The following is a 27,327-nucleotide window of genomic DNA, read 5'->3' on the forward strand; positions in this document are numbered from 1 at the left end:
AACAGTGACACACACCACAGTTCATACTGTACTAGCCAGTTTGTGAAAAACTGCGCAGCCAAATTCACCTTGACAAAGACACTGTTCATAACCTGAAACCAGGGAGTAGTTTACATCTAATAATTTGGATTACGTGCAAAAGGTGAATTAAAAAAATAACTCAAACTCAACCTTTCAACGTGTGTTACCATAAGTGGCTTGTTATGATGTTGGCATGCTGCTGTCGTTGCTTTGCGAGCTGTCCATCTTCAGTCTGCAGAGCAATTGAATTTTTGATGAAATTCTTTCCTTTGCACTGGTCTTGTCCTTGTAGTTGTGCAAAATGAACTGTGGGGCAGATGGTGTCCTTCCTTTCTGTTTCAACTTTAAAGAGTTTGTATTTACATAGTCACACTGCCACCATATGCGCTGAGTGCTCGCAAACGCACACACGCACACACACACACACACGCTCCAATTTTTGCCTGGGTACAGCAGAGGATACCACCAGGGCAGATCCAACTTCAATGAATTTTAATGCTCCAGATTCTTAAACTGTGGCTGCCTTTTGTGCAAATACACACAGTAACAACCTCCTCCTGCACATATACTCACACATCTACATACATATATATATATATATATATATATATATATATATATATATATATATATATATATATATATATATATATATATATATATATATATATATATATATATAACTGTGTCTCTTTGTCCATCTGTGCTACACTCCCAGTAGCATCCTGAACTTGATAACCCTTCTACATTATCATACCTGAATATGTATAAGACATAAACAGCAAAGCTGTTAAGGGTCTGATCTTATTGAAATAAAAATTTACATTAACCCCTTAAGCCCTTGGGTAAATTTGAAGCATCTACCTGTAAGTTAGTTTAATTAAATGGCCAAACTAAACAAACTTGGGCTCTTTGGTTAATGCACAATTGAAATATTGTTTCTTTATCTCTATGACCAGACAACAGTGAGATCTGAAAAACTCAAGGAAAAAGTTGTCATCCCAAAAGTTGATCAAATTCAACTGCAGGTTTGTCTAGTGTGTTACATAGGCTGGAGCCTATCCCAGCTGTCATTGGATGAGAGGAGGGGAGAGGTACACCCTGGACAGTCCATCACAGGCCCACACAGAGACAAACGAGACAAACAACCATCCACGCTCACACTCACACAAAGGATCAATTTAGAGTCATGTTTTGGTTGGTGGGAGGAAGCCGGAGTACCCGGAGAGAACCCACGCATGCACGGGGAGAACATGCAAAATCCACACAGAAAGGCCCCGGCCGGGATTTAAGCCACGAATCATACACACAAACTTTATACCATTCTTAGTTTCTGGAAAAAAGATGAAAGTCGTACCTTTATGAAAGTTTTAGTTTGTTCAAAGCATCGTCTTCTAATACATCAGACTATTCAACTGTACTTTATGTGTTATAAAGCATGTGTTTTTTGCAACATATTGCAGACACACAATAGAGGAAAAGACGGTACAGGGGGGAGGGGAAGAGATATAATCGAAACCCAAGAAGGGAGAGGAAAATATGATTCGATATGCAAGGGGGATTAAGATAAAACAAAAACATTTCGTCTTCTTTCTGAGAGTATAGCATTCACTTGACCCTGGCTAAAGGTCAGTTCTTTATGTCCTTCTTCTCCTTGTGCCGTGCCCGTACTTCATCAGCCCTTTTCCTACTTTTAAGTCCAATTCTCTTGACCCATCCACTGTCCTTTATCTCCAGACTGTTTGCTCAGAAGTTCCTGAAAATGAAATGTGATATGATCTCTAATTCTTTTCTCTATCTCTTGTTCATATATATTTCTTTTTGGTGTCCTCCCTGATCCTAATGAAGGGTAAAAAATCCACACATCGTGTTTCAGAAAGGCTCTAAATGTTGGTGACATTGTCACAAGATTATCACTAAATTTAAGATTGACTAAAATGAACCTTTTAATAAGCGTTACATGCAGATTATGATTGTTACGACACCGGTTAACCCAGATTTCCCCTCTCTTACTTTGCAGATTAAAACGCAAAATCTGTTGTAATCTTGAATTAAATAGATTTCAGTCTGACAAAACAAGCATTTCTAACTATGAACCATTTATTTTTGGAAATTGCATTGATTACTGTGGCAGAAAGAGTTTACCATCTGTAATATCTAGTCATTTATATTTTGAGGGTTCACTGAAAGAGGTTTTTTCTTGCCTTAATGTTAAAAAAAACCACATTGCTTTTCTCTTGCTCTGCATTGCTGTGAGTACTCTCTGTCACAATTAATCTGGAAAGCTCAGTTTTAGCTCCTGTATCTTTCTGGCCCTCCTCATGAAAGGAGCCGTCTGCTCTTTTTGGTCAGCTGGTTGTGTTTCTATTCATGCTTTGTTTAAGGCATGTAGATGAATAGAAGAATGCAAAGCTTGGACGTGGAAAGAGACGGTTCAGGACTGGTGTCTACCATAAAAGAGAGAACTCCATTTTGTAATCCACCAGATTGTTTTTTGTAGCACAAAAAGCCTTATAAAACACTGAAGGAAAGAAGAAAGCCCAAAAAGCTGATTATGTGCTCTTCAGTCCTTTGAAAACACCAACTTTCCCATTATCAGATGACATACTCTACCTCCTGAACCACCCCACCTCCCCAGCTTGAATATTGCATTAAATACACTGGCAGATTTTTTATTTTTTTTAAACACAACAAAAGTATTAACTTTTTTATACATTTTTAAGATATGTTTATGCAGTATGATACAAGCTGATTTTCCTATTGTTTTGTTTTACATTTTATTGCCAGTTTTCAAGGAGCAAGTAGCTTACAGTTCAACAAGCCTTGAATTAATTCTGTGGTGTAACTCAAGCTGCAACCAAAATGTCGCCACACTGTGTCGGAGGCTTTTAATACCCTGTATCCCTCTGTCTTTCCATCTTACCCTCTCTCGTTTGTAACTTGTCTCTCTCTTTCCACCTTGACTGTCAAACACAAAACTTTCCTTTGTCATTCAGCTCCTTCATACCCATCCTCTGCAACACTGCTTCTTCCCCTCCCTCCTCTGCCTCGTTCCTAATTTTCTCCTTTCTTCACTGCTCTCATCTTTTCTCTGCGTCATAAAGATTTTTTAATATTTATGAATGTGTCTTACTGACATTTCACCTTTGTCCCCTATGCCCGCATTTCTCCCTCTTTTTCTCTCTAGGTGATGCTGGCAGAGCGTAAAGCGACGGAGGAGCTGTACGCTATAAAGATCCTTAAGAAGGACGTTGTGATCCAGGATGATGACGTAGAGTGCACTATGGTGGAGAAGAGAGTGTTAGCGTTGGCTGGAAAGCCTCCGTTCTTAACTCAGCTGCACTCCACCTTCCAAACTATGGTGGGTTAGCAAACATTTAGCTGCACACACGATGTACACACAGCTTAAAAAATCTGCCCAAAGTGTTATGTATGGGCATATTTTTTCCTTTGTGCACACACACAGTTATCTACGTTTCTTTTTGAGATTTTGTCCACATCTCTGACAAATACAAACATGTCGACAAACATTGGCCTTTATGAGCATCTTTTCAGCCTGTATATGCTTCTGTTTAATTTGAAAATGTGTGGGCCGGTTACCCCTATGGCTACACACACACTAAATTTAATTTAGCTGAATGCTTAAGGTCTCTACATTGTTGGGGTGCATGTAACAAAAGTAAGTGTGGCGTCCTGCTGAAGGGCACAGGTTGAGCGCTGTGGTCCTTACAGCAGCGACCTCTCTTCCTGTCACCAGCTCACAGCTGGAACGGACAGCCTGAATTCATATTTGATTCATGCTTAACTTGTGATTTCTAATCCGTATTACACTAAAGATGAGTCAACAGAGGAATAAATATAGCTCACTGGTTTCATGCATAGCCCTCAGTGCATGTAATTTAATTTCACATGCTATAAACACACTCATCTGTGTGTTTTTTTTCCTTGATTTGTGATGTGTTTTCAGTGAGTTTGAAGTTGTGGTTAAAGACCATGCAAATAAAGGTGACCTGAACTACGCACACCCAAACAGGAAAGCGTGTTAATCCTGCTAAGCACTAATTCTCTGACCAGAGGAGGGCTTTTGTCCATGGAATTTAGCATGCAGTTATTAAACACAGGCAATTATAACAGTCGTGCATTCACATGTGCATACTGCACATTATTTGTAGTGCACACAAGTAAATACAGTTTAATTACACACTTAAACACATACAGGGTGCACATATTGCACTCAAACCGCTGCTCATGAGACTTATCAGTCAGTGCAGACCCTAACACACAGAGCGACACCATCTTTTCTCCAGAAAAATACACACAGACACCCACACACGGCCATATACCAAATTCATCCACATTTTCTCACAAAATGTACCTTTATTGGCAATTTCTGTAGATAATGAAAGACAATAGGCTCTTAAATTGATGTCACAGTTCCCTCAATTGAAGATTGATTGGATGCACAACCCAGTCATCTCTTTCTTTCAGTCCCCTTCCCATCCTTTCTTTCTTTTATCCCTCTATTGTCACTTTCTGTGTTTTTTTTTTTCTGCATCTTTCGCTTAGTTTTGTCTCATATTAAACCAGGTGCCTCTGGTTAACCTTTCCCTCGACAGTAATTTACAATCTTTTTCACACCATCACTCACTTTCTCTGTGGCCACTGTATACTTTCTGACCTGTCTGCCATTCTCTCTCTCTCTCTCTCTCTCTCTCTCTCTCTCTCTCTCTCTCTCTCTCTCTCTCTCTCTCTCTCTCTCTCTCTCTCTTCAGGACCGCTTGTATTTTGTCATGGAGTACATAAATGGCGGAGATCTCATGTATCAGATACAGCAGGTTGGCAAGTTCAAAGAGCCCCACGCTGTGTGAGTACACACACACACACACACACACACGCACACGTTTAGTGAGGATCAGTCAGGTTTGGTTAAAGGTTTTTAAAACTTTGGAGGCAGGGACAGTGTCTGGTATGTCGTCTCATTTGATTTTTTTCCTTTTTATTCGTTAATGTTAAGGAAACATTAAGAAATTCTCCATAAAAATCTTTTCACCCTTTTCTTTTGGTTTGCTGTTCAAACAAGCGTGATGTCCCCGACATTGTGTCTAATTCTGGTACTTGAATAGAATTGTAAGAAACTTTATTAACCCTGAAGGGAAATTTAGATTTTTGCAGTGTAAATGAAAAATTATATATATTATTTACCAAATGCCCCTTCCACCTGATAGTAGCAGAGGTAGGCTAAAGCCTCCCCTCCCCCATTTATCACAAGACTACGTAAGAACCCAGACCCATTTTTCCTTATAAAATATAAAATGGACCGAATGGACCACATTTCTAAAGAAAAATCCTTGCAGTTTCAATCATTTGTGACACCTGTGTCACCATGGGTCCTTATGGGAAAGTTCAAATATTTTGTCCCTCTCTTTGACTTGATCCTGCCAAACAATGTAAATGTTTTCTCTTAAACCCTATGAGTGATACTTAAGCAGCATGCTTATGGTTTCTAGTCTCAATACTGAAACCATTTTTCCTTAAGAATTTCCCTGTTTTTTTTTAAGCATCATCCATCATTCTATCAATTCCAACCCATTTCTCAGCCCCTACTGGTGAGAAATATCCCCACAGCATGATGCTGCCAGCACCACGCTTCACTGTGGGGATGGTGTTTTTGACAATGTGTTGGGTTTGCACCACTCAAAATGTCTTCTTTAATGGTCAAAAAGTTTATTTTTGTTTCATGTAACCAGTTTGGGGAAGCTTTGAGTGTTCTCCTGATTGGGAGGTATGCGTTCTGTTTCTTTTTTTTCTTTCTGGTAACTCAGCCATAAAGTCTTGCTTTGTGAAGCGTACAGCTTAAAATCGTCCATTGGACAGAAATCCAATCTCTTCTGAGAAGCTTTCCAGCTCCTTCGGGTTTACCTTTGGCCTCTTTGTTATGCCAATGATTAAGCCCCTCCTTTCCTAGTCAGTGACGTTCGGTGGCCTGCCTTGTTTTTTTGACAGGTCTGTATTCTTTACCATTTCTAATAGGATGAATTTAATGGCGTTTCACGGGATATTCTGAGTTTTCGATGTTTTTTTTTTAATCAGCCAACTCTAGTCTGTCTTTTTCCAGAAATTTTACCATCTTGAACTTGTGCAGACTCCGTTTTTTTTTTCACAACTGGTGTTTTATACATGAAAGAATTAATTGAACAAATAATGTGACTTTTGAATGTATTGCAAATTGTATATGCAGTATCACATGCTACATGTCCATGTGGTACTTTCAACATTTTTCTTCTATTTTAATCAAACAATTTTGATTATTTTGTTTTTGTTTCCATTTGATAAAATTAAAAATTAAAAACATACATTTAAGTCATAGGTTGCCAAAGGGCAAGTCTAACTTGATGATAAACTCTTTATGAGGCTGTTAAAGCCATAATGTGTAATATTTCACGTTGTCTATTAACAAATTTGAGTCTTATCATTCACAAGTATTACCTCAATCGTTATTAATTACCTCCATCACAAAAGTGCAGTGTTCTTATATTCTTTATATTCAGCATACGAATGTACATAAAAGTGTTACACTGTGTCCAATGTGGAAACGGAAAATGCGAAGCTGATGACATGTCCTTCTACAAATCCCGTAGTTTTAAAATGGCGGAGCGACATGGAGACATTCATTGTCCGTGAAATATTACACATTATAGCTTTAACTCATTCTACTGTGTTATGGTTATGTATTTGACAGTAGTCATATTTCTTCTCCACACGTGATGATGTTGCCTCAGACCTTATATCTATTTGTTCCTCCCTGTATTTTGTGCATTTAAAAGACCCTTTTAGTTTCCAGTGTCCCTCTGCACTGATTTCTGATCCCCGAAGAAATAAATCTGTTAGCCACCAAACAGACTCCTCATATTTGACACTTCTCTCCACGCCTACAGAACGCCCTTGACATCTTTTACGTGCACTTTACAAACATTGATTGCGCCCGCCCATGTAAACGTGGCCGATTGCGTGGTCAGGGTGTCGAGACTCCTCCTGTTGATCTTATCAGCCGCTCTCTGGCCTGGAGCAGACAGCACTGACCTTTATGCTGACACGCGCGTACACACACAAATTATCTCTCTGCTTTCCCACTGTCCTTTCTCGCAGCCTTGCTCTAATTTGTGTTGTTGTTTCTCTTGTGTGTGTGTTTTTTTTTTGTTTGTTTTTTGTAGGTTCTATTCTGCTGAGATAGCCATTGGTCTTTTTTTCCTACATCTAAAGGGCATCATCTACAGGTAACATTTGTACAGAACATACTGATTACATAACATTAACCACAAACGGAGCTCAGATAAGATCAGTTGTAGTGGCAGAAACATCTATACATTAGGTTTAAGTCATCTCTATTAGGGGAGGAAAAAAAGGGGGGGCACGTTTTTCAATTTCATGCAACAATACATTTATGTTATCCACTGCTTCTTGTAAAAAAAACAAAAAAACAACAACATATAAACCTTTCAACCACAAGAAGAAACCCATATGTCTAGTGTAGGTCCCTATCGTGCCACAACAACTCGGGACATCTTCGGATGGCCAGAGCTGAGCTGAGCTGGGACGTTAGCGGAGGTGGCAGGGTATAGATTGTAATTTGTTCTGGTGGATCCCTTCTATGCTTGAATAGATCAGGATCTGGGGAGTTTGGAGAGTGAGTAAATGGCAGTGTAAAAAGATCATCTGCATTATTCATGTCTCTTCTCGTAATGTCTAATATAGCAGTTAGCTGGCGTGTATAAAAGTCTTAAGATTTTTATAACTTATTATGGCCCCACCAGCTTTCCAAACTGTAGTGAAATTCCAAAGGAATTTTTTTGATTGCACTTTAGGCCATTTGTGACATTAATTTCTCACTCAAAACATTAAAAGGCTGTAGCATTTTATATCCCAAAGTCACAGAAAGAAAAACTAATTTCACCAAAATATTAGATGATATTAAGGTAATAAATAACAAAATACAGTAAACATATGACTCAATATGATTCCTACATAAAGCAAATGAAACACCAGCTAAGTAGCTAGCTAACTTTAGAGAAACGTAAATGAGAAAGAAGAAGATTACATTACATTAAAATCATGCTGCTGAGTGCCAGATTTCATTGTCAGTTTTATGTTGAAATCTAACCCCTTCTTTTTGTCCAATTGATTTAAGTAAACAAATCACAATTTTTCCAAATGCGTACAGCTGAGCGTTTACTTTATGGAGTCATATGCAGAGGGCTTTATAAGTCACTGTATTGATCATGAATATACTTTTTACTTGCAGTGGAAAGACATGTTCATTATGAGGAGTAGAAATGGACTGAGGTATGATTTTAGAAGTTGATTCTTCTGTTTGGGCCCTGGAAACTTTCCTGAAGTTAAGATTCAGGGTCTGTGTTTACAAAAGACAAGTCAGAGCAAGCGGGAATACAGTATGTTATCGAAACGTGCCATCACATTTTAAACACTTATTGCAAATTGGAGTCAAACTTGTGTTAACAACATAAGTGTATACCACCTCCGAACTCCCACTTACTCAAAACCACAGGTTTATTTGAAATAAAACAAACAACTTTTCTCATTATTGTAACATTTTTTTCATCCTTGTTTAGGGACCTGAAGCTGGACAATGTAATGCTGGACTGTGAGGGCCACATTAAGATAGCAGACTTTGGCATGTGTAAAGAAAATATGAACGATGGAATCACCACCAAGACCTTCTGTGGCACGCCAGATTACATCGCTCCTGAGGTATAGACTGAATATGTGTGTGTGTGTGTGTGTGTGTGTGTGCAGGAGTGGTTGGGTTAGTGAAGTTTTGGTGCTTATTCTTTACACCGTCCATCATTCAAGAACACTAAGACAACTTTAGGATAAACAAAAGTTCACCAGTGAGGACTGCAACTTTCCTTACCAAAGAATCCTGTATTTCAGATCATAGCCTACCAACCTTATGGAAGATCTGTGGACTGGTGGGCCTTTGGAGTATTGCTCTATGAGATGTTGGCTGGACAGGTGGGTCTGTGAGTACATGCCTGTGTCCGTGCGTGTGGGTTTTATTAAATGTGATCATTAAAAGAGTTAATAGAAGTTGCATGAACGTCTGTGTCAAGGTTCGGCAACCTTTGAATTTACGACTGCATGTGAGTAAAACAATGTGACTCCTGATTTTTATGCTGCCTGTAAAATTTGGGTCTGTGTTGTGAAAGATTAGCTATTAAATCCCATAATGAGTTTTTCTCTGTCGGCGCGAAGACTTGTTAAGAATAAACGTGACATTTGTAAACTATGTGTATCTCATTTGGAGAGGATATTGTGGACATGCCGGGCATTTTTTTTCATTGATTTGATCATAATCATGTATGTGTCTGTGTTTCTGGAGGCAAAAACAATATGAGAAAAAAAAACATACCCCTATACCAAACACTTTATATTGTTCGCTGCAAGAGAAAACGCAACAGTCACTATGCATTCTTGGCATCTAACAAACTCAAGACTCAGTGAATTACTAAATTTGGGCTCAACTACCCATTCTGTTTGGTTTCTTTGAATTGTACCACAGCTGAATTTCAATAATATCTTTGAATCGATGAGTTTAGGTTCCGTCGGAGAACAACCAGCCTATGGCATTGCAAGCCAAGTGCTCGTCCTGATAACATTTGACGGATCACACTCAGCACACTCTGCACAGTGAAACACAACAGTGGTTCCACTTCGAACAAATCAACACTAGTGTTTCCTGACTGTGTGAATTTACCACATTGTGTCTTTAATTTATTGTGAGACAACACTGTCACTGTGTAAAAAAACAGGAATTAATTTTCACTTCTGAGAACATAAACACAGCCAGCAGCATTCTTTCACAACTAAAACTTCAGACGTTTAACAGCTGATTATCAGTAATATAACTCATATTCACCTCCCAAAGCTGTCATGTTACCCACAAGGCCACCTTCTTAATGCTAAAGCCTTAACTGGCTGGCCTTATTGTAGGCCTTGTATTGAACATATTTGCATCGAATGATCTTTAATTTCAATAAAAGCAGATTACAGAGTGGGGGTAAAATAATGATTTTATTGCAATTCATTGCAATTATTTCATTAACAAAACTACGTGAAATATCATGAAAAATATGTTGGCATAAAATGTAAAAAGGGCGTTTAAGCTCCATGTTTGTTTGGGGTTTTTTTTGGTGTCAGAAGAGGAAGAAGATGATGGTGTAGAAAAATATTCCTCTGCTAATGCTACAAAAAATGTGTCCAAAAGTTTGGCTGTTACAGGCTAGTGTGAATTGAAGATCAAAGCTAATATCATTACTTTGCAGAAACCAAAGCATTGTCGTCTTCTTTTCTTTTTCCCTCCTGCACACTCACGTCTTCACATCTAGCTGCTGTGTGGGCTCCTCCCTGTCTCTCAGATGCAGTCTTTTCACTGAAAGGGATTTGGTCAGCAGCTCCATATAAAGACACAGACTGAAGCGTCTCCATTCCACAGCAACACCAATCTGTAGCGAACCTTTCAAATGTTTTAGCAAAAAAATGGTCTTTGGGAAATATTTTCAGCCGTTTTTCTTTAACCACTACAATTACTGACACGTTTATTCTCTTAAAAACAAAAAGGGTTCATGTGTCAGAATGATTCGCTGTAGGTGTTTCTGTTCCCCTCATTTGGATTATTTTGACAGTTTTTGTTTTTTTTTTCAAAAAAGGCAAGAATGACCTCAGTTGAGCGTAGCAACATTTCTTCAGATTAGATATCTTCATGAATTTTTTATTTCTTTTTTTAATTGGCAGTTTCAAAATGTGCATTTAAAAAAAAAAAAAACACTACCCCTGAAATAGCCCAATGAAAACAGGGCTAAAATCAGGTTTTAGTGTAGTTATGGTCTTTGAGCTAAAACTTGAAAAACACATTCTTGGTATACATATGAAGTATACGGTACCTTGATAAAAGCTAGCATAATATGATCCCTTTGAAGACCTGCAGTGTTTGATTCTTATCCACTTAGGCAAATTTTTTTCAAATGACTCACGATAAATACCCTCTGTTTGTCCTGTGCTGCCCCTGCTCCTCACCTCTCTGTGTTCCTCTGCAGCCCCCGTTTGATGGTGAGGATGAGGATGAGTTGTTTCAGTCCATTATGGAGCATCACGTCTCCTATCCCAAGTCGATGTCCAAAGAGGCTGTCGCTATCTGTAAAGGAGTGAGTGAATACACACACACACACACACACACACACACACACACAAATGCTGCACATCTCTCAAGCTCTGTATCGGAAAAGGAAGGGGGAAATAGAAGACATCAAAATTTCCTTCATAATTAAAACCATTGTAAGGAAACATGGGTTTAGAGGGGAACAGCATTGCTCATTCTTGCTGTCTGTCCTGCTTCCATTTCACTCTGTCTCCTCTATCTCTCATCGTGCACACACACACACACACACACACACACACACACACACACTGCATTGGTAAAATAGCTTAAGCTGGGCAGCGTGCTCAGTTGGCTGTGCAAACGCTACAGAATAGACCGGCCAGAACCAAATGATGCTCTGACATTTCCCAACTGGATAGAATTTGTGTGTTAGTGTATGCGTGTGTGTGTGTGAGAGCTGATCACTGCAACAAATGGAGCCAGTCCTCTCTATCAAACCTCTGTCTCATCTCCAAACAGCTTCACTGACCATGAAAAACTACACACGCACACACAGATGCAATGCTTAGATACACATTCAGTCCTTTTACACGGAGCGGGTCATCTCTTCAGAGTGATTTTGTTGACATTCAGGATCTGACAAAGCTGCCAGCTGCAAAATGCATCCACTTAGGAAAATAACATTGTGAATATGAAAGAATGTCTGCAGCATTGTTTATTGGAAAAGAGAAATTTGAGAAGAGAAAAGCACTCATTTTTATACGTGTCCCTGTCTTTTTAAAGGCCTGTGGTTTTACACCATCTGCGGCAACCACACACAAACACAAGCTTTAACATCAACATACAGAGGATTAACATATACATGTTTATTCCTGCTTGACTTTAGTCATACTCCCTCCTACTAAATTTAAAGGCAAAGGCAAATAATGTTCACTGAGACACACACACACGCACACACAGAGGCTGTATGTTATATATTAGTGATGATTACTGGCTAGAAGTGCTACAACAGTAAATTTTCAGTGGAGCATGAAGCTTGTCTCCGTCCACCCCCGGAGTTCCCACTGCACCCTGCCAGCATTGCCTGGGTTAACTGTGTGTGTGTGTGTGGGCAGTACTTGAGGACTAGATGAACCCTTTTTAATGGCCACGAAATATTTTCATTTTGAAACAATCTGTAGATAATGCTAATAATTTAGCATTTGAAATTAAATCATTGAATTTTGTGAATATGCTGGACAGGTTTTAGCTTCGCTGATCCCAGCATTTACTGTAAGTTAAAACTAAGTGCTTTTTATGTGAAACGACTGACTCAGCCTGACATGATTTGCTTGTTGTTTGCTTATTTCCGCACGGAGCTTTGTCGTCAAAAGGCATTAACATAACGCCGATCCTTCAAGACTCTCATATACCCATAGATGCGCCACATCCGTGTAATACTCAGCGTGAATATGTTTGATAACAGAAGCTGTTTTGTCAAATTAAAAAACAAACCTACTATTTGAAGCTTGCTACAACGTATTTCTATTTCTATTTGGATCTGCTTTTAGCTGCTGTGGATAAAAGTTCTGTTCTCTTTCTCATCTTACTCGCAATGAGAGCTGAACGTCAGACACAAACTAAAAATAATTCTGGTCAAAGTGGAAATTTAAAAAAACTCTGTTTTTTTTTACGCAATAATTTAAAAGTAACATAAGAAACTTAAAATCCTTTGTTGGAATTAACAATAAGTATGTACATTGTCCAATCACATGTGGATGCTTTATCAGGACGACAATGCACATATTTTTCCTCTGAGTTATCAGATAGATGAAAAAAGTAGTCCCTCAACATCTCGCCACTGTAACAAAGTATTTTTCTGTTGGTTGCTGTGACTGTTGACCCATTCTATGGGGTTTCCCAGTATACTAAGAAGCTTGTGATTGTCAAAAAGGGATATTTTAACCCAAAACATACTGTTTGGCTAATCCTTACCAAGTTGTTTCAGTACCTAAAACTCATTAACTAATGTCTAATAAAAATAAAACGTATATATTTAAGTGCACAACAGTCTCAGCACAGATGGGATACCCAGCACACCACAAGCTCGTATGCGAGTAGTTGAGTGAGAATGTGTTGGTAAGAAAAGTAGGTACAAATGTTATGGTGTCCAACTCCATCATGTCAAAGGGTCTTTCACCAGTTATTTGAATTTGAAGAACTGAATAGGAACTAAATGGAATACTTGCCAACATGTGCAGTATTACTGGGTTCATGAGTGCAGAGTGTTGTGTGTGAACATGTTAGTTTGTGAGAGCGCGTGTATGCAGAGGGAGTGATAAAAGACATTTCCACTCCCCTGCTTTAACCCTTTTGTACATCCATATTTCATGGACCGCAATCGGTTTCTCTCACACACACACACACACAAGCTTTTACTACACTGTATGTTGAAGTGCTGTAAGGTTAGGAACTTGAGGTCTTCGACTTCACTGGATTCTACAGCAAAGAGCAATATTTACTCTCAAACGCAAAAGGCAGGTATGCACAAAAACATTTTTCCACCGCTGCTCCCTGTTACACAGGGGCCTACAGAATTTTAGGCAGGTGGTTTTTATGTTGTAGCTCATATTGTTTTTTTTTTACTTCAGGCATTTAAAGGAAACAAAGGGAAATACTAAGTATGTTATGCATTACAGTATGCAGTATGCTTTTTCAAAGCATTGGAAGTGTCACAGCTTCGATTCCACTCCGCCGCCCTGACTTGCATGATCACTTAAACTTGATATTTTTTTTCTTCGAATGTGAAACTACTTCAAAAATATCTGTCACTGAAACGAGGGCATTACTCTATCCTGTGTTTACTTTACGACCTGCTTAGTTAGATATAGCCCATTTATACAAAGTGATGAGCACAAGTAAGCTCTGCCATTTTCACACACACCACCGTTCTCAGCATTCAGAAACCTGTTTGAGTTTGGTGGCTTTTTGCTTTTTCAACTGCGCCTCGAAACTGTTGCTGTATTCATATCTCAATATCCCTGAGGGGAAAAAAAAAAACTTTAGAATAATGGATATCGGATGAAGAAGTAAAGGGCTGTGTTGGTTTATGGTATATGATCAGGTGTGTGCGTGTGTTTGTATGTGAATGGGAAGGTGAGTGTGGGTCCCTGCACTTATCTGTGAGCAGTTTGGTTGCAAGTGTGTCTGCAGTGTAAGGTTGACTAACCTCTGGAAAATGCTATTATAGCTCGAATGTAATGAGTTATGTCTGCTGCTCCTGAGGGAGGCACATCCCACTGACACACACACACACACAAATTTGCGTTGACGTCACTCGCCTTGAAGGTTTTGTGTGGACAGACATTGTAAACGGTTCTTAATTATGCCTGCAGACAAGGTCTGTGGCAAAAGAGGAAGAAAACAACAGTTTTTCATTTGTCTGCAGGCTCTAACTTGGTGGCTTAAATTTAGTCCCCAGGGAGAGGCATCTAACAAGATGGATGGTTAGTTGAATGGATGGATGGTTAAAATTAACGAAAGGGGGGATGATTAAAAAACACTAATTATTATGATGAAACTCATTTCTAAACAAGATACATGGTTTGAAACATTGAGGAAAAGAGACAGGAATAAGTGAGATGAAACTTTAATGATTCCTTGAGGGAATATTTGGGGCATTACAGCACCGCAGTGTTGAGTATAGGCCTGATTCAGGCCTGTCTTGACGTTTATGGTTATGGCTACTTAGTTTATATAAATGTTACAAGTAAAGACAGGACACGTAATTAAAATGTAATCTTTTAAAGAGCCCAACCAATGCCGTTGGCCTATCGCAAAGCAATCTGCATCATTGCAAATGTTGTCCAACATGCACCAATATGAAAACTACGGAGAGCAGAGCATTTTTTTTTTTTTTTTTCAGAATTTGTTATGGCTTGTCCTTTGCTATAAACAATTCCTTGTAAGACTAGTTAGATTAGTTGGCCGTATCTAGTTGGCATGCATGAAGGTCCACCCTCAGGGGCTGAACACGTGCAGCCCAGATATTTGAAAAAAACTATAATAGATTGGGAAGACGAGGAGCAAAAGAGCAACAAGGACACTTGTTCTAAGGTTGGATTAGAATTAGAATCAGCATTATCCACACCTCTGCAATGTTCTGTAGAGCGATTACAAGCCCATGCATTGGAAGCATCTGCACAGCTGACCCAAACGGTAGCGTGTATAGCACCAAATGGACCTCGCAGCCTCATGAGAAGACCTGATTTACAGCGTACTGCTGAATGGATGCACAACAGAGAGTTTAGAAGTGAGTATCCTTATGTAATGCTATCTGAAAAATAAGTGGGTATGCTTTATATTCTATAGTGAACATGACACCACTGCTCTCGGAGCATTTCACACTGCTGAGCGTAGTGGTGCGGAGTCGAGCACCGTTTCCACTGCAAGTTTCTAAGTTTTTAAGAGATACCCTATTATTTTCCCCTTACAATATCACATGCTATAATAGATGAAGAATATACTGGGTGAATTGGCATCTACCATACAAATCATGTACATCGGTCCATAAAAATCCGTACCCTGGCCATACTGTAGTGCAGAAGAACACTGTAGAATTTCCATAGAAGCTGGACCATAGAGGTTCTGGACATTGACCACAGTTTCCAGTTCAACATGGGCAGGACTGCAGGAGATTCTACAGACTCCTGCTTGCAGTAAATTCTCTAAAGTTACATTCCCCTTTCACACACGGACTCATTTGGACATGGTCCAGACTTGATACCAGAGACTTGATCTTGGATGGATCAAGTCTGCACAAAGTCCCATGTCCCATTCATTCTTCCATCTTTTTTTTTTCTTTTTCTCCTTTCCCTGTTATTTAAGGCTGAATGGAGTCATGGACACACCATCACAACATATTTGCATATGCACACTAGAAAATCCCACCGATGGTCATTTCTCTACCCGTACCTGTCCCGCTGTGATATCTGTGTTGCCTTGTCTTTATGTTCTCCATGTTCTACCCTGATATGTGCCATGTCTTCTAAATGTTTTGCACAATGAAAAGGATTGTTCTCAGATACAGCTTCTCTGAAAATGGATAATGGGTAAGAGCTCAGACATACAGTGCGCACATACATGTCTCCTTCACCATTATTGCTATGAAGGAGATAACTAAGCAGCTGGTCAGACTTTTACAGCGCGAGCAGCATGGCTCTTGAAAGTGCCTGTTGCCTTTGAGTTAATCAGTCCATCACGCTGGTCCTGATCGAAATATCTCAACAGCTCTTGAACGCACTGCCATGAAATGCCATACAGGCATTCATAATCCCCATAATTTGAAACCCACTCATTTTTTTCATCCTGTAATATTTCCTTGAATCCGGCCATGAGGTCTTATGATGACTAAGGATTTTAAAGACATTTCTCAACAACTTTTCTGTAATTTAGCATTAGATTATGCGCACATATTAATGTCACCTTCAGTATGACTTTTAGGAATGTTGGTCATTTACACTGGGGAATTATGTTCTGATTATCATTGAGGGTGATTGATTTATTTAGTTTCGCTCTCCTTAAACTGTCCACTTCGACACAAATGACTCATACTTTGAGGACCAGCTTGTTGGCTCCCCACTTCCTGTTCAGTTTTCATTGTACATGTAAGGTAATGGGCCAGGCTGATACTCTGGTGCACTGAATTGCATTGTACATCTTCATTCAGTGTGACAGCAACACAGGCAGAGTGTTAACAATGTTCGTGCAGCATCAGCTCCTGAAGACGAGCTCACACACAACATGCATTTGCATTAGAAGAATCAGGACAGCAAAATCGGGCGCTGCCCGCTAGACAAGCATTTTTTATTGTACAAGCTTAACAATTTCAGATGAATTATATTTCACAGATGGTCAGGGTGGGGAAAGGGAATAGTGTAGGAAAGAATAGAAGCAGCTAGTGATAGGCTGGCTTGTAGCAAACAATAAACACATGAGAATATAAGGGAAGAAAAGAGAGAGAATCTCCGCTCGACATGAGAGCCGAGGTTTGAATGATGGAAGAAAAGAGTGACAAAAACAGCAAGCCTCTCTCCTCTCCCTGTCTGTCCAGCTGATGACGAAGCATCCAGCGAAACGACTGGGCTGCGGTCCAGAGGGGGAGAGGGACATCAGAGAACACAGCTTCTTCCGCTACATGGACTGGGAGAAACTGGAGAACAAGGAGGTGCAGCCGCCTTTCAAACCCAGAGCTGTAAGTCTGATGTACAGATCACACACAGTGATGTGCAAATCACAAGCGACACGTGGGCAAAATGCTCACCCACCAGAGTACAGAGCTGGAGTATAAATCCTGTTAGTGGCGAAATTCCTGGTAAAAACTCTGCTTGGGTTGTGTGCAAAGGTGACCTCTTCTCTTCTTTAACTCTATTTTACTCTACTCTACTATTCCTTCTCGTATCTCTGTCTCTATTTTGCGCATCATTTCTCTGTCAATGTGATGTTTCTGTCTCTTTCCCCTCCCCTGTACGGGACAACGCACGCAGGTAAGTCGGTACATGACAATGTCGATGCTGAAGAATGTGTGGCGATAAGGGCGAGATGAGTTGGTGATACCAATGAATTTGGTTTGGCTACGCAAAGATTGTTGTTTGCAGTTGCGCTCTGCATTTTGACCCCTCACTGGGGTCACGACGAGTTTAAACTAAGCCTCCGGGGAGGTTTACGTCCTGACAGTTTACACAAAAGTCATCAAAACAACTGCGTGTTTGTGTTTTTCTCGGATGGACTTTTTTTTTTTTTTTCTGTCAACGACAAAATGAGTTTGGTCATACCTAGGGTCAGAGTGATGTCATCTTATATATGCACACACGCACACACAAAAAAAAAGTATGTACGCTCATGAAGCCTTGGGCCACATTGCTGCTTAGCAGTTTCTTCAGAGTTGAGCTTTTTATGCCGCTTTCTCTGCCTGCAGGGGTTTTATATGTGTGTGTTTGTGGTTGCGTGTGTGTGTGTGTGTGTGTGTGTGTGTGTGTGTGTGTGTGCGCGTGCTTGATCAGTAATGCCACAATGTGTAAGCATGCATTTGGGTTTGGGTGTCTTTATAAGTGTAGAGGTCACAATAAAGACCTTGCTGTTGCAGCTCTGAGGTGTTTTTATGCAGAGACCTCTTGATGTTGGCATATGTTGTCTGATCTGTCTGCCTTTCTCTCAGTCTCCCTCGATGTCTTCTTTCTGTTTGATCTGGTCTTTCGAACACCTTTCGTCTTTCAGGCATCTGTCCTTTCTCTTTCTACTTCTTCATGTCCTCCCTTCAGGAGAATAAGAATAAGTTTACCTTTTTTATGTGCAGAGGTCGGTTTAGAATCTCCAGACGTTCCTTTGATGCTTTACGATGGTATTTTATTAAAGTGGGTTAGTTTTTTGCCTTTGAGGAGGGCCTCCAAATTCTTTGCTTCTAAAAACACCTCAAACGCTTGTATTTTTGTATCACTAGTTATTTATGATGGATTCTTTTACGCTGTCAGATGCAATTTTGCTGACAGGAAGTTAACTATTTATTATTGTCTGCTGCTGGTTTTATATGCAATGGGTGCCTTTGGAGAATCTGTTGAATGTACTTTTGAATGTGCGAATGACCCACAGATCAACTGAGAGAGCGACTGAATGACTGGTTCATGCATTCATCCAGAAAATTAAAATGCCATTTGACTAAAATTTCATCTCCAGTTAATCGCTGAGCGGCCATCTTCATTCATTTGTTGTCTCGGCGATCGATTGTCTGTCTCTCTATCATCCTCCTAAATATGTCATCCATCCGTCTGTTCACTGCTGCCTTGCATCCATCTGTCCTCTCATCGGCACATTTTATTTGTCCTCTCTGTGTTCACAGTTTTCTCGTGTGTGTCTGTTTATTTGCATGCTCTTGAGCACAGTCTCAAATCAAGCCTGACCTGGAGTGCACTACAAAAGTCCTCAAAGTGGGGCAGCATTTATGCCAAATTGAAATCTATGCCAAATTGTTAGAGAGGCACGTGAACCATTCCAGTGGGAATTTGGGATCACTTTCATGGTTTAAAACATTTAGTTATCCCCAAAATGAACACACCGTTATTTATTTTTTTCTTTTCAAAAGAGCATTCCACCTGAAACGAACCCAGTTTGACAGCTGATGTTATTTATTATTTTCAATTTTACTTTTGTTGAATTGATTTCCAATCCAGATACTTATAAACTATAATTTCCCTTTTGTGGGCAAATTCTCCCCCCCCATCTGGTTTCCCCAAACAGGTTAAGACGGTAATTAGCTGTATCCACGATTTGACCCTGGTGCATAACTCATTTTGCATATTTCCCCAAAGTCTAAACAGTCTAGCTCAATTTCATTTGGTTTTCCCAGTTACAGAGATTTAATGAGTTTACGGTTTTCCCCTGGGTGACGTTGTCAGAGAATACTAAATCCTTGTTGTGTTAATTAAAGCTCAGTGAAGTGATGGGTTTGGAAAAAAATAAAAATAAATTAGAAAGGAATAGCTCGGCCCAAACTCCCCATGAGGCACTTTGTCAGGAAAATAAAGTTTTCAAGTTAATAACTTGTTTGATGGAACTGGAAGGATGCACCTCTCAGGGGTATTTAAGCTATTTTTGTTTCTGCAGTGGTCAGATGGAAGAAATCAGGAGCACTGAAATGAACCCTAACCCAAATTGCTTCTCAATTAAACTCAATTAAACATATTCTGCCTCATATGAATTGTGCAGGAGTCTTTAAGATGATTTGACATTATCCACTACTTCTTCTTCAGTGCTAATGAAGTCCATGACTTCCATTGGATTGCGATGCCCAAACATCAACCTTCTCAATCGCACATGGAATAATCTTGAAAATGAGTGAAACTTTGTGGCAAACCACGAAACTTCAAAGAAAACATCTTATGAGATTTCAAGCTTTTCTCAGTTCTCCTTTTGCATATAAACTGATTGTCTGATTTGGTCTATCACAAACCGACAGGTCTCCACGGCTGCAGCATATAATTAACCTACAATTAACCCACAATTACGAAAATAATTATCTCATAGCTCTGAGCCTGTTCATTACTATTTAGAATCCTAACTGATTTCAAGTCTAGCGATCATGAATCTAAATAAGCTACGGCAGAAAAATAATATATGTTTAGTTTTTTGGGATGCTTTTGGCAGAAATGCTCATTAAAAACAAAACTTCTGGATCCATGTATTACACATACATGGTTGCTGGCTCAATGTAGTGCACTGCAACAGTATGTTTGAGACTTTTTATGTTTGAAACTTGAGTTTAATATGCTTCAAATATTTGAAGAAGGAAAGCATACCTGAAGTGTGCTTCATTTATTCTCTCTTGCCAAGTTACGGTTTTGGCTAATGGAGAATGAAATCAAGCACACCCAAAGTACTTGCACTTGTTCTGATATTTGAAACCATTTTCAAGTGATGTCATCTGCCATTCCCCTTCTTTTGTTTTCCTCTCCTCCTGCCCCCACCAACTCCATCCATTCCTTTCCATCCCCATTCCTCCCCCTTTCCCAATCCACCCCTCCCTCCTGTACTCCATCCCTCTCCCGCCCTCCTTAACAGTGCGGACGGGAGGCCGAGAACTTTGACCGTTTTTTCACACGCCACCCGCCGGTGCTGACCCCCCCTGATGAGGAAGTGATTGAGAACTTGGACCAAGACGAGTTCCAGGGATTCTCCTTTATCAACCCGGAGTTCCCAGGAAGCGTTGCCACCACTGCCACCGAGCAGGCTTGATTTCAGCTCCTGCACGGACACATGGACACACGCAAACATACATAATCATTTCTCCAGCATCAACCCAATGAGCTGTACAATAAACACATAGATACTCAAGCATATTCACTTTATATATCCTGGGAATTACTTGTGTTGTCACAGCTATGAAAATGTGATACCGAGCGCACAGATTTGTTGTTCACACTGTTGCAACTTGGAGGAAGTGTTGATCCCAATCTAAGGGCAAAAAACTGCATGTACTGTAGCACTCTGAAAATATGAAGGCGAAGTCGCGATAAGAGCTTATAAATCATTTTTCTTGCTTACAGTATATACTATAAAATTATCATTAGAGCTTAGTAAAAAGTTTAAAAAAAAAACTTAAAAAAAAACGCCACATAGCACTGGCTGTCTTTGTATTTTTTTTTTTTTGAGAGAGAGCTTATTATTATAAACCAGTGTAGTATGTTATGCATGATACAGTGAATCATTTTGTAGGGAGACAAGAAGCGTGGAAATCTGATTTGCCACAAGCTTAGAATCTTGACTTCTTTGGCATTTTGGGTGATTTTCAGCTCGTGTTGCTTGAGTGTGAACAAAGAGTTTGTGTTTAATGTACCGTTCACAATCCGAATGAGGATTACAAATTAATTGGAAGCTTTCAGTGTTCATAAATTAGGGAATTTAAAGAGTGGGGGGGGTGGGGGGGTTGAGCCAATTAGAGCACAGTTTTCGCATTACTGAGGAGTAGATAACTGACACAAGTGTTTGTGTAGACAAAAAACAAGACACAATCTTAACTACAGAATATCAAGAGTTTGTGACAGACAAAGCTCACACAGATACACAACTCCAAGACTCTTTATGTAACATAGCTTTTGCACTTCATGTTCTGACTCCCATTTTTGGGTGGAAATTGTGATTGAACTTTACTTTCACTCATCTCAGCGCAGTTTAGTTAGGCCTGTAACTTAAGTGTGCTTTTTAACCAGCGTATACTTATAACGGTGTCTGTATGTTTATCCTTATCTTAGCTAAAACTGGAATGCTTTACATACATGCATGAGTTTCTATATCAAGAATATATCTCAATCTTTCTCCCAGCTGTATTTTGGTATCTTATTGAGTATCATTTTAACCAATGAGCCTAATCCAGTGCAATCAGATTTGTGCCACAAATATATCATTTTTTTAGTACATATGATTGCCGTCCATCACTTGGGTCATAAAGTTAAAACGCTGTTGGGAAATATAGTGTCTATCAAGGGTGGAATAGTTCAGTTGAATAGGTAGATAATATTCTTTCTTATACTCTGATCTGATTTTTGTTCTCAAGTATATAAGCAATGCAGGAGACAAGCAGTTCTGTGTGTGTTACAAAAGCATGACTCCAATACCTGTTTATTAGTTTACAGTGTGTGTGTGTGTGTGTGTGTGCATGTTCACATGCGTGTTTTAAATGTGTGTATGAAAATGCTCATTTGTATTTTTTTCGTATGCGTCCACGCTGCCTTTCCCAGTACCTCGATTGGCCTTGTGTTTACATTTGCTTGTATGACGAATGTCCGCATGACTGCGCTCCTTTCATATGAGCCTCACTTACTTTACTTTACTGGCCTTTTGATGAGACAACCTTATCTCACAGCACAACCTTTAAAAGCTGCAGTTTTCCAGTACGAGCTCAAAAATCGTACATTGGCCACCCTGTGCTCACTTGTTTCCCTTTCTAAATACAGAGCTAACTTGGCGTCTCACTACGTGATGACATGGATGCTCCATGTCTTTCTGCATGACATTGTAGACGTTTGATACTGTTGATCTGGCCACAGGCACTTCAAAGGAATTAGGAGGGAACGGGCAGAGGTGTTAATGTTTTAATTTGAGTTCAGCTTGCCTTTTTCCACAGTCCATGCACTTTTCTACGCTGCGCTTCACAAAACGACACCTTAGGAACACGTTGCCATCTCAAAATTTATAACCTTGCATTGTGATAATAACACATTCTGTAAATGTGGACAAAAGTACCTTTTACCATTTTATGGTGAGGCTGAGTTGCATGATATCTAGGTTTTTACTTACTGTGTGACATATGGACACAATTTCATTTTTGGTGCTCTCAACGTTGCCAATTCTGTTAACATGAGAATACAGCATCTCAGTCGAATGAACGGACAAAATTGTTGAGACGTGAATTGCTTACATTTCTTGTCCCGCTGTACGCTGTGTTGGATGAGCATGTTTACATGACGGTTGAAAAAAGCTGATTATTGCCAAAGCCAAACTGACACACCCAGACAATGTTGTTGTTTGCACACTTAACTGGACTTAAATAGGTCTTGGTGCTCCACAAGTGTGCCAAAGTAACTTTTTTTTATTTTTTTTGGCACATTATTATAAACACAGTTAAGTGTAAGTATACGATAACCCACCCAGTTTTCTGTTCTTTTGTCAGATTATGGCTGAAAATCAGCTCATTAAGGCTCCATGTAAACTCATGATTGCTTAAAGCTTTTCCAGACCGTCGCTCTGCTCGAATAAAATCCTGATTTCTATAACCTTAGTGTCATCGGAAAGATTCCCTATTCACGTTACCTAAAGACAACGTCTGTGCAGTGAATTCAGCTGTATTTGCATGTTGGATGATCTCCCACAGAAAGTTGTACATGCATATGTACTGGAACACGGACGGTGGGCTGTTAAATTACATAATTGAGCTGTAATCATAGCTTAACTCACCTATGAATGAGACTGTGCTGTGTGGCAGTTTGCCAGATGAAGCGAATATATTGATGTTACTGTACTTGAGGCCAGTAAATGTTTTATTACCCTTTAGTTTATTTAGTGATATTTTAACATATATTTTACATTCCCATTCCAGGGCTTAAATATTCAAAATAAGTGAAACTAAATTGCTCTTTGACAGGGTGTACTTTCAATATTATGATTTTCTATCGGTGGCATAAAATGGTCTTGAAATTTAACACCATTAATTCCAGTTTTATCTTGGATGATACAATATATTGTCCAAACAGAAGTACTTAATGTGACAGGCCTTTGATCTTCCTCTCATCCAACTAGCAGCCTTGCAAGGTAAGAGATAAAGTTGTGCATTGATATTAGGCAATGGGTAAAGTTTCTATGGCCAAAAAAATCAATCTTAAGCAGGGAGCAGGTATAGTAAAAACCTATATATCTTTAATTATTTCAGGTTCAACACACTTGGCATTTTTCTAAAGGGCCTCCTGTGGACACACAAGTCTTTTTTCTTTTTCTTTTTTTTTATCCTTACCTAGCTGTAGCTGTAATCCTGCCGACAGAAGTGTAAGTGATATACATGCAGAGACAGTGAGGCCATTAATAGCAGGTCTATTCAACTCGAGCAGAGAGTAGACTCTACTTTACACACAGTTAACATCATACCAATACCAATTCCTGTAAAATGAACACATTAACATTCTGGTTCACTGGCGTATGTCAGCAGTTTGATTAAGTCAGTTTCTCTGGTAGATGTTAAATGCTTTCAGGGAACTAATTGGTCTTGAAGATCAGCCTGGTTCAGTAAAGCTGGACAGAATGTTCTTTTGGTTCGACAGGTCTGCAGTCTGAGTAGTAATATGTCTATTCTGACAAATGTATCCAAGCATACATCAAGTCTGATTACATGGAATGTCATAATTACTACAAGTGAAAATATTCCAGTTATTTAGAGACTTTTGGGTGGGATCTATGCTGTTTCCTACATTTTGATTCATGAATATTTAATTATTTTTTTTAAAATGACCCTTTAGTCTACTTGCCACATCTGTAAAATGTTTTAGTTTTTGATTCCAGAGATGTCCGCTATCTCTAAAAGTTGATTACCTAAAATTGACTATATTCATAGGTCACCTTTATATTGCAGGTCTGGCTGTACCTAAATCTCCTTCACATCAGATTATGATTTTTTTTTTAGAATTGATTTGTACACCTGTGGGTTTGCATAGATTTACCACAAGCCTGCTCGAGATCAGGTCCACCATCTTCTACCCATGGAAACCTGTCGGAGGAACGCTACCATGCAGCTACAGTAATTCACTTAATTGGATAAAGCTTATCTGGAACACCAGAAAAAAAGTTGTTCTGTCGCCATCAGTCAGAGACAGGGTTGTTAACAACTTGCTTCTTGGTAATGTAACATCTTTTGACAAACTTCTGTAGCTCAACTTATGTGATGTCAGCAGTTCTTACAAAGCAATTTCACACTAATCTGAAAGCATGGTCTTGCCAAATTAGTAAACCTAGTCATCATACGGTCTTTCTGAAAGCATTCAACTCTGCATTCGTCTTCAGATGGGAAGCTTCCAAGGATAGTGATTTGCACGTGTCGTGCAGCAGATTGATGCTGCCTGCAAATATGACTGAAAGTAGTCATGGCTTAAAAGGCAAGCACATATTCTCCTGTTGTGTATATATATCTATGCCGACTGTCTGCAAGATGCGACAAGTTTGTAGCTGACGTCTTAAGTTATCTTTAAAAGTGGGTATGACTTACAAGTAAGTCCCCTGCAGAAGACAACTACTCTCGCATGATTTGGAACGAGGCCTCGTTACACATGAGTTGAGAGCTACTAAGAAATATTTGCAACATATGATGGAAAAATATCATCTGTTTTTATAAAAAAAAAAAATGTGTCCTTCACAATTAGAGGGAATTTTTACAGTGGCCAGTGACGCGGGTGATAGTAGGTTAACAGAAACCTGATGTATGAAGACCAACCAACTCGCTGAGTCTTCAAAGCCATGCGCTGATTTCCATGTCTTCCTACAGCAGCTTTGTCAGTGAATACTTTCCCACACGGCCTTTTGTTATACAGTACACACAAATTGGAAATTTTGGATTTAGTCTTTTGAAAATGTGGAGCCCTTTTAGATTATGTCATTCATCCTTTAAGGCGAGAGCCAAGTCGTAGGCATGAGTTTCCCTACTTAGTTTGTAAACAAGATAAAATGTAAAGAACCGAGCCGAATTAATAAGAAACTGCTGATAGATAGTTGGAGTTTTAGCAAGGAACAACCTGTTATATTTTGGGACAGATCAAGATCACTCTTGTTAAAATCATGAAATATAGCATTGGCTTTGGCTTAGGACGCTTGTTGATATTATGAATGAGTTCACGGAAACTAACTTGTAATTTCAATCTTGATGAGGTTGGTCATGTTGGAGTCTTTTAACTGATGGGGAGTCCAGCAAGAAGAGCAGTTTAACTATGTTTTACCATTGCTTTTTTATGCCCTGACGACATAAACCTAAATCTGTGTCCATTGTTTGTGTTGTGCCTCCATTGTCAATTATTCAATTATAGCCTGCTATTCTAACAGCAAAAAAAAAGAAAAAGCAAGAAAAACACATATAATGTATACTTATACATGAATATATTACTGTGTCAAATGTTGATACACGTATACATGTGATTATACATGTGGCCGGTTTTGTAAATGAGGGGAGGAGAAAGATTGGAGGAGGGTTGGTGTTTTTGTTCCTACGATTCCCGTCCTGCTGAAGGGGAGAAAAACAAACTTTGCATGAAAGAAATTAGCTTTTGTTGGCCTTTTATTGGTTAGGATTTCTATACTTTCAACATGTTTTCTGTATCGGTTGTGGTTCAAAAGTGAGATCTAAGCCACTGTTATGTGCTCTGTGTTCTGAAAATACCTATAAAGGAAGAAGGAAAAAAAAAAGCTTCTTACTGTGCTTTCCATGTGCCAAATTTCTTTCTTTTTTTTGTCAATTTTTTGAAGAGCGGTATTCCTACAAAAGCATACATTCCTTAAATAAACCATTTAAAAGATGTGCAATGGGATTTTTTATTATGCTTGGTGTTCACTGTTTGCATTTTATTGTTGTCCAGTCAATGTTTAGTGGCTGTGGCTGCTTTCTCAATTTTCCTGCTCTGAATTAATTTCATTTTAACACAAACACATACGCCGTCGCTGTTCTTGCAGAGCAAACATATTTAATGGTTTGGGGGGGGGCAAATAGAGTGAGAAGTAAAGAAAATAAAAATTAGAGTGATGAAGGGTGGCAGACAGAGTGGTTTCTGAGTAACTGGAAGAATCTGAATCATTTCTGAAGAAGAAGAAGAAGAAGCAGCAACAATGATTGATGGGTAGCAAGAGGAGAAATGGGTATTAAGAAGAGGAACAGTGCTGAGGAGAAAAGATGCAGGGAGGGGACAAGGAAGCAAGGCTCTGTGAAGCGAAGCAGGCAGCTTGCACAGGCTGTGCATATTTCATGGCTGCCACTTATCATAAGAGCCTTTCCATGATGGGAGAGCGTAGGTCTGATGACTTCAAGGAAATAACATGCAGAACACAGCCTACATACACACAACCCTGCTGAGCCACTC

The 27,327-nt window shown here is 39.3% G+C and overlaps 1 protein-coding gene across 2 annotated transcripts in view; it reads left to right on the plus strand.

Annotated features, from left to right (window-relative positions):
- Positions 1 to 27,327, plus strand: part of LOC142372005 (protein kinase C beta type-like) — a 96,073-nt gene that overhangs the window by 56,747 nt on the left and 11,999 nt on the right. Inside the window, exons 11-18 of one of the 2 annotated variants that reach the window (XM_075454731.1) lie at positions 3,209 to 3,382; positions 4,794 to 4,885; positions 7,233 to 7,295; positions 8,649 to 8,787; positions 8,971 to 9,051; positions 11,133 to 11,240; positions 17,286 to 17,426; positions 20,786 to 26,771. In XM_075454731.1, coding sequence (XP_075310846.1) covers positions 3,209 to 3,382; positions 4,794 to 4,885; positions 7,233 to 7,295; positions 8,649 to 8,787; positions 8,971 to 9,051; positions 11,133 to 11,240; positions 17,286 to 17,426; positions 20,786 to 20,959 — 972 coding nt within the window. In that variant the 3' untranslated portion in view covers positions 20,960 to 26,771. Of the gene's footprint in view, positions 1 to 3,208; positions 3,383 to 4,793; positions 4,886 to 7,232; positions 7,296 to 8,648; positions 8,788 to 8,970; positions 9,052 to 11,132; positions 11,241 to 17,285; positions 17,427 to 20,785; positions 26,772 to 27,327 lie in introns of those variants that run through there. The other variant, XM_075454732.1, reaches the window with a different exon arrangement.

Source organism: Odontesthes bonariensis, chromosome 21, assembly GCF_027942865.1.
Source record: "Odontesthes bonariensis isolate fOdoBon6 chromosome 21, fOdoBon6.hap1, whole genome shotgun sequence".
Classification (NCBI taxonomy): Eukaryota; Metazoa; Chordata; class Actinopteri; order Atheriniformes; family Atherinopsidae; genus Odontesthes; species Odontesthes bonariensis.